This window comes from Hemiscyllium ocellatum, chromosome 20, assembly GCF_020745735.1.
Source record: "Hemiscyllium ocellatum isolate sHemOce1 chromosome 20, sHemOce1.pat.X.cur, whole genome shotgun sequence".
NCBI lineage: Eukaryota > Metazoa > Chordata > Chondrichthyes > Orectolobiformes > Hemiscylliidae > Hemiscyllium > Hemiscyllium ocellatum.
Window position 1 is genome coordinate 53,254,676 of NC_083420.1, and position 10,364 is coordinate 53,265,039.

Sequence of the window (10,364 nt, forward strand, 5' to 3'; positions counted from 1 at the left end):
CTGGGCTGAGTTATTACTATTTATTTGTTTGTTGTTAAGTATTTATTTAGTTAGTTAAATAGCTAGTTTAGTTTTTTTTAAAAATTTTATACTTCTCTATATATGTTTATGCATTCGTATAGGAGGGTGGGTTGGGGAATTCTTTTTATTATTATTTGGGTTTAGTTTTATACTATTTTTGTACTGTTTTGAATTGCATTGTTTTGTATTTGTTGTAATATTAAAAAATCTATTTTTCTTAATAAAAATATATTATAAAAGAAGAAATAAAGTTTAAAAATGTAGTCACAACTGTAATGCAAACACAATGATCAATTTCCACATCACAGGCCCCCACAAACAACAATGTAATGATGATCATATCATCATCAGATTAGCTGGTACTGATTGAGGAATAAGAACTTGCCATTGGTTATACCCACATCCTTCTTTAATATAATACCATCCATTATGAACACCTAAGAAGGTAGACACGTTGACATTTTAACAGAAAGGTAACGTCTGCAATAGTCCGGCAGTTCCTCCTTACCGTACCATCATGTCAGATCGCTGTGTTCAGATCCTGGGGTGCCACCTGATACCATGACTCTCCTAAAGCAATGGAGAGAGTACTATCCATTGAGCCACACCACACAACTTACACTGTGCTTTTAGCTTGTGGTGGTTTGCTTAAACTTGCGTCTCCTGCTGAGCAGTCTGTCAAACAGTAGCATGTTTGGTGTTGTGCTGTCATGAGAAAGATCAGCAGGATGACTATTGATAGAGTCATACAGCACGGAAACAGACACCGCGGCCCAACCTGACAATGCTGAACATAATCCCAAACTGAACTGCCTCTTCCTGGCCCATATCCCTCCAAATATCTACCCTATTCACACATCTATCCAAATGTCTTTTAAACATTGTAACTGTGCCCACATCCATCACTTCCTCAGGAAGTTCATTCCACACACAAACCATACTCTGCGTAAAAGTATTGCCCCCAGTGTCTTATTTTAAATCTCTCTCTCTCCTCTCACCTTAAAAATGTGCCTTGAAATCCCCTATCCTCTCTATAGTTGCATTCCTGTGTAATCCTCATTATACGAAAATCACACAACAGCAGCATCATTTAAATCAATTGAGCCAGAATTGCATTATAGCCAATACAGGTAAGGAAAGGTTGCATTCCACAAATAATGGTCTAAATTCTTTCGTCGCAATTTAGCCAATTCATATTGAAGAAACGTGCATTATAGCAGAATTGACTGTATTTTATAAAGTTCTATACAGTCACCTCTCAACTTCCTATGCTCTAGTGAAAAAAACGCCTGTTCAGCCTTTCTTTACAACCTTCCATACCAGGAGAAAGTGAGGTCTGCAGATGCTGGAGACCAGAGTTGAAAAGTGTTGGGTGCTGGAAAAACACAGCAGGCCAGGCAGCATCCGTGGGCAACATTCTGGTAAACCTGTTCCGAACCCTGTCTAGCTTAATAATATCCTTCCTGTAACTGGGAGACAAGAGCTGGATATCAGTCAGCTAATAAATTCATACATTGATTGCATGCTGCAGTGAAGCTTGTGTGCGAATGTCCACTTTTTAAAAATCTCAGTTAACTTATTGGGCAGCTTTTTAATCATGGGCTGTTATAAATGTGAGGTGCTACACTTTGGAAAAGCAAATCAGAGCAGGACTTAATGGTAAGGTCCTAGGGAGTCTTGCTGAACAAAGAGACCTTGGAGTGCAGGTTCATAGCTCCTTGAAAGTAGGGAGATGGGTAGATAAGATAGTGAAGAAAGCGTTTGGCATGCTTTCCTTTATTGGTCAGAACATTGAGAATAGGAGTTGGGAGGTCATGTTGTGGTTGTACAGGACATTGGTTTGGCCACTTTCGGAATATTGTGTGCAATTCTAATCTTCTTCCTACTGGAACCTGAAAGGGTTCAGAAAAGATTTACAAGGATGTTGCCAGGGTTGGAAGGTTTGAGCTACAGGGAGAGGCTAAATAGGCTGGGGCTGTTCTCCCTGGAGTGACAGAGGCTGAGGGGTGACCTTGTAGAGGTTTCTAAAATCATGAGGGACATGGCTGGGATAAATAGACAAGGTCTTTTCCCTGGGGTGGGGGAGTCCAGAACTAGAGTTCAGGGTGAGAGGGGAAAGATATAAAAGGGACCTAAGGGGTAAATTTTTCACACAGAGGGTGGTGCATGTATGGAATTAGCTGCCAGATGAAGTGGTGGAGGCTGGCACAATTACAGCACTTAGAAGGCATCTGGATAGGTATAGGAATAGGAAGGGTTTAGAGGAATATGGGCCAAGTGCTGTCAAATGGGACTAGATTGATTTAGGATATCTGGTCGTCATGGGCGAGTTGGACCGAAGGGTCTGTTTCTATGCTGTACATCTCTATGACTCAAATCATTTATAGAATACAGGTATCATTGAGTAGGCCAGCATTTATTGTCTATCCCTGTGTACAGCTCGGAGTCAGCCACATCGCTGAGGGTCTGGAGTCACATGCAGGTACGGCCAGCAGATTCCTTCTCTAAGGCAGGGCATTTATTGAACCAGATGGGCTTTTACTCGTGACAATTGACAACGGTTTGTCACATAATCATCATTAGACTCTTAATTGCAGATATTTATCAAGTTTAAATTCTACCATCTGCTGTGGCAGGATTTGAGCCTTGGTCCCTGGAATATTGGCTAGGCTCCTGGTTCAAGAAGCTAGTGAAGCTTTCACCTCCCTTTGGGTATTTGCAGATCGAAGTTGGCAGGTACAATTTTGAGGATATCACAGAGCTACAAGCTAAACATCCATGCACGGTGGCTCAGTGGTTATCACTGCAGCCTCAGAGTGCCAGGGATCTGGGTTTGATACCAGCCTTGGGTGACTGCCTGGATTCCCTTTGGCTGCTCCAGTTTCCTCCTGCAGTCCAAAGATATGCAGGTTACGTGGATTGGCCATGCTCAAAAGGTCTTGGGATGTGCAGGCTAGGTGGATTAGGGTGGGAAATGCAGGATTATAGGGTAAGAGGTGTGGGTCTGGATGGGAGGCACTTCAGTGGGCTAGTATACACTCAATAGGCTGAATGGCCTGCTTCCACACTGCAGAGATTCTACACCTGTTCTGCCATTTCAAAACATCATGATTGATCTGAATGTGACTTACTTTAACACAATGGATATCAACACCATGGCTTGGATTGGAACATGATATTCTTATCAGTCAGGTGAGTATACTCAGTCGATTAAGGAAATTGTGTGGCAGAGGCAGTTTGTTTTCCAACAGAAACCACAAATGTGAATATGTTTTGTCTCTGCAAATGGAAATATCCATATACACCATCTATTTTAAAATACATAAATGTTTATTGCAATTTTGCATAACCCAAAAGTACAGAATCATTTGAAAAGGAAATAAACAGCAAATATAGCTGAACCAGAAAACCAGCTGTTTACCTAAAAGCAAGGGACATGATTCCTGATACATTTCTACTGCAGTTATTGTACCATCCCACATCTCAAAAACACCTGGTTACATTTCTTAATATAAGCTATTGCTGTACAATGACAAAACAGCTTTTTTATTCCATTATGGAAAATACAACTTGCTCACATTTGAATAGAAGAACCACTTGTTAAATTAGAGCATGATTTTTTTTGATTTCCTTGGACACTTGGGCAGCGTGGTGGTTGACCAGATAAACTTGAGTCACTTTTCTTGAAGAGTGTATAATGACACAATGTTCAGCAATAACTGAAGAAGCCCTTCTTTTCAACCTGTGATCCTTTAGTAAAGCTTTTCTTTTTTGTAAAATTTGTATGCTAGCTTTGCTGGCTATCCAGAAGTACTCTGAAAAGTTGATAGTTGACAGTATTTCGTTATAACAGAGATGGCGATCAAAAAACAATCACATTAGTCTGGGACTGGTTTACAGACCTATGACAATGTTATTTGATTTGGATGCCTCAAAGGCAGCCAGAGGTATTAATAAACTTAACAAGCAGCACAAGCTCTTAAACCAATGACTATCTTCATTATAGCATCGCGTTAAAACCATTTCAATATGTGTCAAGCTGAACGAGTTTCATTTCAGTATGTCCCAAAATTAGTATTTTAATATATTTAAAAATTATTAAATATTGATTTATTAATTAAACATCATTAATTGTTATTTACATGATTGTCATTTAGGATGTGCTGAAAATTAGCATTCCCCTAGTCAATCCTGGTGTCACTCTCTCATTATGAAAAGATAGGCTAGTTCAACAGAGTCCAATTGAAGGAATTTTCCACAAAGTCAAAGAGTAATTAGTATGTTTGCCTTCATTGTGACCCTTATAATGGATTAACATATCTACTCTGCTGAGTGGCAGTTGAATACATTCAGCAACATGAACTGAAAAACTAACACTTACTACCTATATTTCCCTCAAATAAATTGTACAAAATTTGCAGCTTCTGCATACTTTTTCAAATATTGTTTAAGTAAAAATGAAACAAAACGTTTCTTCCTCAGCAATACTTTGGTTGAGCAACCTAAGGTTCTGTTATGTAACTTTGGAAGGTGGGATGGTTTTGAGAGCGGAGAACCATGTTCTTGGTGAAGGTGGTGCACCTTGAGAGTATTTCTTGGCGATGTGGCCTTGGAGGTATTCTGGGAGTCACATCTGTTGAAGTGTCAGGGCTGTCACTCAAATCCACGTTTTCCACTCCCGAATCGTTCTTGGACATGGTCTCAGCAGACCCAGTTAGGTTCTCAAACAGTCTTGCTACATTATCGGAGCCTTTAAGGACGTGGTAACTATCTGGTAAACTATCATCCTCAGTCAACTCTGATTTGTCTGAACTATCATCACACACGCTTTCTGACCTGCTGTCTGACTCGTCTGAGTTGGGGAGGCTCAATTCACCTTCAGATAGGTTTTCATCTGGCAAGTAGGTGGAAGACCTTGATTTTTGCCTTTGCAGTTTAAGAGTGACACCGGTGGTTTTTGTGTGGGAACAGTCTTGGCTTCTCCGCAACTTCTGCTTTTCAACATTTGACAGCACAGATGAATTGTCAACGGTGATAGTGAGATCTGGAGTGGAAGCACATCTGGCCGGCTTGGTTAGAATCTGTAATTTCGAATGAGGGTTTTTGTATGGCTGCAGATAGACCGATGGGACATACCCAGACTGACCATCATACCTATTAAACAACAAAATGACAAATTAGTCTCCACATTGCTTTGCTGGTTCCAGAATGCACACAACAATTCATATCGTTCCTTGCAATTCTACTTACGCTGAATGCAATATATTTAGACTTAATTCTCTGGTAGTTAACAAATGTTTTAAAGCCCTTTCTCTAATCCTTGTTTTGCTCATTTTTGATAAAAGAAAGTTGCTCTTGAAACAGAAAGTAAATGGCATTTAATACTTGGCGGCAGGGTGGCTCAGTGGTTAGCACTGCTGCCTCACTGCACCAGGGTCCCAGGTTTGGTTCCAGCCTCGGGCAACTGCCTGTGTGGAGTTTGCACATTCTCCCCGTGTCTGCGTGGGTTTCCTGCAGGTGCTCTGGTTTCCTCCCACAATCCAAAGGTGTGCAGGTCAGGTCAACTGGCCATGCTAAATTACCCATTTTGTTAGGTGCATTAGTCAGAGGGAAATGGGTCTGCATGGGTTACTCTTCGGAGGGTCGGTGTGGACTTGTTGGGCCAAAAGGCCTGTTTCCACATTGTAGGGAATCGGATCTTAACCATTGAGATGCTCAAATTGTGTTCCAGATTTAAGACAGAGTTTTTGTGACATTGAGAGTCTGACTGATTTGAATGTAAGATCCTAACTTGTAGCTGCCATACACCATTAGCTATTTGGATCTACTGATTAAGGAACAATTGTTCAACAAGACATACCTAATAAACCACCATCCATCACTGGACTTTTTCAAGACTTCAACTATAACACCCACATGCACGGATAGTTCATCTTCATTTTTCTTTTCATAGCTTTTAACAGCATAATATTGGTATTCTAAATTTATAAAAGGAAAAACAAAAGGAAAATAAATATTTCACACTAATATTGCTAAATATTGATTAAAACGCCACTACACAAAAAAAGGACTTCAACTAATCCGAAAAATGGTGAGCTTGGTTCAATTTTCCTTGTTCTGTTTAACCAAATTATATGTTACATTATACATTTAAAAAATATTGGTTCAACCTCAACTGAAGTAAAGTGTCTAATTCCGGGTACACACCTTGGAAAGTATTTGAAGACTGTTGAGGAAGTATGGATAACAATTTGTACAAAAACGGTTCTAGGCATGTGGATAGATTGTAAATCAAGTCCTTTTAATTTGACTTATTATTGTCACAACCCACCTAAGCAGTTTAGTTTTGCGTGCAGTACAGCCAGATCACAACATACAAAGACTGTAGGCTGATTGAGCAGAGTAAGGAATACTTTGGTTAAGGCTGCAAGGAAGGTCCCTGCAAGTAAGGAAGGCTGTCCTCCTCAGGGATGAGAAGGCTGGAGGGAGATTTATGCTAAATCTAAAGACGTTTGAACATAATAACTGTTCTGAAAGGTTAAGAAGTGAATGGTAAAACACCAAACACTACACGAAGAAAACGTTTCTTGTTTATATGCACATGCAACTTGGATCTGGAATCCATTCCCTAACAATGCGAGTGAGCTTTATTCAAATATAACTTTTAAAAGGAAATTGAATTTGAAATATCTGCATGACTGAGCTGCCAGAGGAAGTGGTGGAGGCTGATACAATTGCAACATTTAAAAAGCATTTGGATGGGTATATGAATAGGAAGGGTTTGGAGGGATATGGGCCGGGTGCTGGCAGGTGGGACTAGATTGGGTGGGATGTTTGGTTGGTATGGACGATTTTACCGAGGGTCTGTTTCCGTGCTGTACATCTCTATGACTCTATGACTAGCTATACTGTTATTGCAGACAGCCAGTATGGGCATAATGGGCTGAAGGACCTCTTTCTGACTGTAAACAATCTTGCAGGTTTGGAAGCGCTGGAATTTTTACTTGAGTCTGATAAGTGTGGCCATATTTTCCTGAGAAAATGAATGTGGTTGGATTTAACCTTTTTAATAAAGTAAACAGAAACTGAATTAGTTTCTGGAAAAAAAGTTACCCAATTTTGACATTCTATGTTAATTGGCCCCTGGACAATTTCACGATTTGAAAAACATAGAGCTGTTTAAGGTCGAGGATACTATGGGTTAACAAAGTGTCGAATGGCAAGCCAACAACATGCAACAAATTTGTTTGTGTAGAAGCTATTTAAGAAGTCATCAAATGCAAAAGAATGCAGAGCATCAATTATCAATGGATTGAGAAATTGAAAATAATTGGAGCTTATGCAACCTTTTGCTAATTATATTTAATTGTGCCGCATCAGAACAATGGAGTAATTCTTTTTCGTTCTTAGAATATTTAACATGCAATGTTAATGGGTAACTGCAGCTTTAACATTAAATCCTAAGAGTGGTGTCAATGTCTAATAAGTAACTTACCGCCTGATGTTTCAATGAATGAGTCCCCAGATTTGACAGAAGTAAGGCATTTTTTGAGATAGGGAGCTGGAAACCAGGCTAATTGCTTCTCTTCATTCTCCACAAGCCACCAACCTGGAACAGATAGGCAGCAAAACCATTAGGATAAGGATGTCCCCACATTAAACAATTTTGCCCACCGTAAGCCTATCATCGGCGATTCAATTTTGCAATATCCTGTTGGTATACATTCGGGAATTATGAATGGTCTACGAAACCATCTCAATAATACAGCTGAACTGTTAGGTAGAAACAACAAGACCACCCTCCACCCTCCCCCCAAACTTAGGGTGAATGCTGCAAATGGTGCTCTATCTTTGATTAAACAAACGGAAATAAAACATACGGAATCACTTTGCTGTGTCGGTACGCTTCAATAGATTTTTGATGAAGTTGTGCAAAACAAAAGAAACAAAAATAAAGCCCTCATTTTTCAGTTCAACCTTCTCTCTGGCGCCCTCATCCCAAACATCGCACCTCAGAATTCAAAAATGAAATAAACAGATTCATTATCAAAGCACGATCAACCCAAAATGTTACCTGATGTGTTCTTGGCTATAACATCGACGGTTTCGTCCTCCAGCACCTTAAACGGCTTGCTCTTGGTATCTTTGGTTTCATAAGTTGCGATGCATCTGTAATTCTCTGAAGCCATGGGCTGGGTGATAGACTGGGCGCCGGTTCTGGCAGAACGCCGGAGGGTCTCTCTCCTCTTCTCTACTGCTGAAGGCATGACAATAACGCTAGAGCAAAAGAGACCATCGCAGCGTTAGTTTTGGGCAAGACCGATCCGTCCGTGGGAAGTTTGGGAGCTGATGCGAGTGTGGGTGGTCTCACAGTGTTCACATTTCACTTGCAGCACTCACCTGTCTGAGGGAAAGGACGGTGCCAGGTCACTGTTGGTGGCCAGGAAGAATTGGACAATATCTCGGTCCTCAGGGATCTTAGTGGAAGACGTCAATAAACGATCACAATATTCCTGCAGCATTCCGATCCTGAGCACTGATCTACTGACTCGGGCTTGCCTTTTCTCCCTTCTGGAGATATCTACAAGGAAATCAGCATAAAAACGTTCTGAATTTTAAAGCTTTTACTTTAATAGTTCAATAGTGACTATTTTTAAAAGAACATTCAGACCAGTCTGAAAAGTTTCAAGATAATGTTTTAAATTCCTTTACTAATCATTATCAATTACAACAATTTAAAAGGCATCTGGATGGGTATATGAATAAGAAGGATTTTGAGGGATATGAGGAGAAGCTGGAACTTGGTCAGCTTGAACGAGTTGGTATAAAGGATCTGTTTCTGTGTCATACAACTCTATGACTTTATATAGAGTAAGGTGCCTGAGTTTATCTTGCTGTGTGGAAGGGGTCCTCTGATGATTGCTGTGTAACGTACTAACTTTTTGGGTTTTACAAATAAAATGGGCTCAATGGTTAGCATTGCTGCCACACAGCATTAGGGGTAGGGGCTTAATTCCAACCTTGAGGCAACTGTCTGTATGGTGTTCGCACATTCTCCCTGTGTCTGCGCAACTTTCCTCCTACAGTCCAAAGATGTGCAGGTCGGGGTGAATTGGCCATGCTGTTCAGAGATGTGTAGGCTCGGTGCATTAGTCAGGGGAAATGTAGACTAATACAGTAGGAGAATGGGTCTGGGTGGATTACTCCTCAGAGGGTCGGTGTGGACTTGTTGGGCCAAATGGCCTGTTTCCACACTGTAGGGATTCTATGAAAAAGAAATTGCTTTCGCCTTACCTTGGAATTTGGGGAGAACGCGGTCTGACTTTTTAATACGGCCAGCTTCTAAAGGGTACTTCTTCACAATGGCTTTCTGGTATTCAAAAGAGAGGGGAGATTTAAAATAAAACCCACTTCACACAATGCAAAGCATGTTGTCTAACAGGTTTGAAGCTCCACTTACATGCAGTTTCTTAAATTCTGCGAATGTCCTGTACACAATAACATCATTCTGATCAGACCACAGGACTGATGAAAGATAGGTCTGCCATTCAACAACAAAAAAAGTGAATGAGTTATGAGTATAAAACATAGAAATAATGAAGAGCAGAATGTTCAAAATGTTAGAGAAAATAATGTACAACATTTATTACGGTACCTGCCTTTGATAAGAAAAGATTAAAAAGTGGCTCACCTTTATCTTCTTGTGTTGCATTAATCCAATAATGCGGACCTGCAGCGGGAACCTCTTGCTCATTGTGCTGATTGATTCTTGCTCGGAGCTCTCCAGGCTATGAATGTGCTGACTGTGTGGTCTCTAGCTTTCAGCAGGCACAGAGCTCTGTTTTATAGGCAGTCCCTTGCCTCTCACAGCACACTTCGCCCACCTCCAAGTGTAGCCGCCCAGAAATTCCATGATGTGCAAAGTCATTTCGGATTTTTTTCCGTGATGCACATGACTCTGCCAGGAATGTAAATGTGCTTGGTTTCAAGGCGGGGACACATGCTGCGCAAAGAGGTTGATGTGAAACAATTCTGGACAGTACCAGACAAATCAAACAAGAAATCGGTGGCTTTCCACTCTCTGGGTGAAGACATTTCTCCTCATATCAGTCCCATTCCCACCTCCTTTAGTCTGTGACTGCTCCCTGGTTCTGGACTCCCCCAAGGGAAAGATTTAAATGGGACCTAAGGGGCAACTTTTTCACGCAGAGGGTGGTGCGTGTACAGACAAGCTGCCAGAGGCAGTGTTGGAAGCTGGTACAATTACAACATTTAAAAAACATCTGGATGGGTAGATGAATAGGAAGGGTTTCGAGGGCTGTGGGTCAAGTGCTGACAAATGG

At 40.8% G+C, this 10,364-nt stretch overlaps 1 protein-coding gene across 1 annotated transcript; it reads right to left on the reverse strand.

Annotated features, from left to right (window-relative positions):
- Nucleotides 1–3,330: 3,330 nt before the first annotated feature.
- On the reverse strand, nucleotides 3,331–9,828 carry noxo1a (NADPH oxidase organizer 1a). The gene is made up of 8 exons (XM_060840871.1): nucleotides 9,713–9,828; nucleotides 9,482–9,562; nucleotides 9,316–9,391; nucleotides 8,422–8,602; nucleotides 8,096–8,298; nucleotides 7,517–7,630; nucleotides 5,882–5,999; nucleotides 3,331–5,175 (listed from the first exon to the last, which is right to left on the reverse strand). Exons 1-8 carry the CDS (start codon nucleotides 9,773–9,775, stop codon nucleotides 4,524–4,526), a joined length of 1,488 nt encoding a protein of 495 aa, XP_060696854.1. The 5' UTR covers nucleotides 9,776–9,828; the 3' UTR covers nucleotides 3,331–4,523.
- Between the last annotated feature and the right edge of the window lie 536 nt (nucleotides 9,829–10,364).

Coding starts and splice junctions, on each gene's coding strand:
- noxo1a (XM_060840871.1), bottom strand. CDS start 9,775: ATGAGCAAGAGGTTCCCGCTGCAGGTCCGCATTATTGGATTAATGCAA. Junction 8,603..9,315: donor CGTTCTCCCCAAATTCCAAG/GTAAGGCGAAAG, acceptor ATTTCCTTGTAG/ATATCTCCAGAAGGGAGAAA. Junction 7,631..8,095: donor TATAGCCAAGAACACATCAG/GTAACATTTTGG, acceptor TATCTGTTCCAG/GTTGGTGGCTTGTGGAGAAT.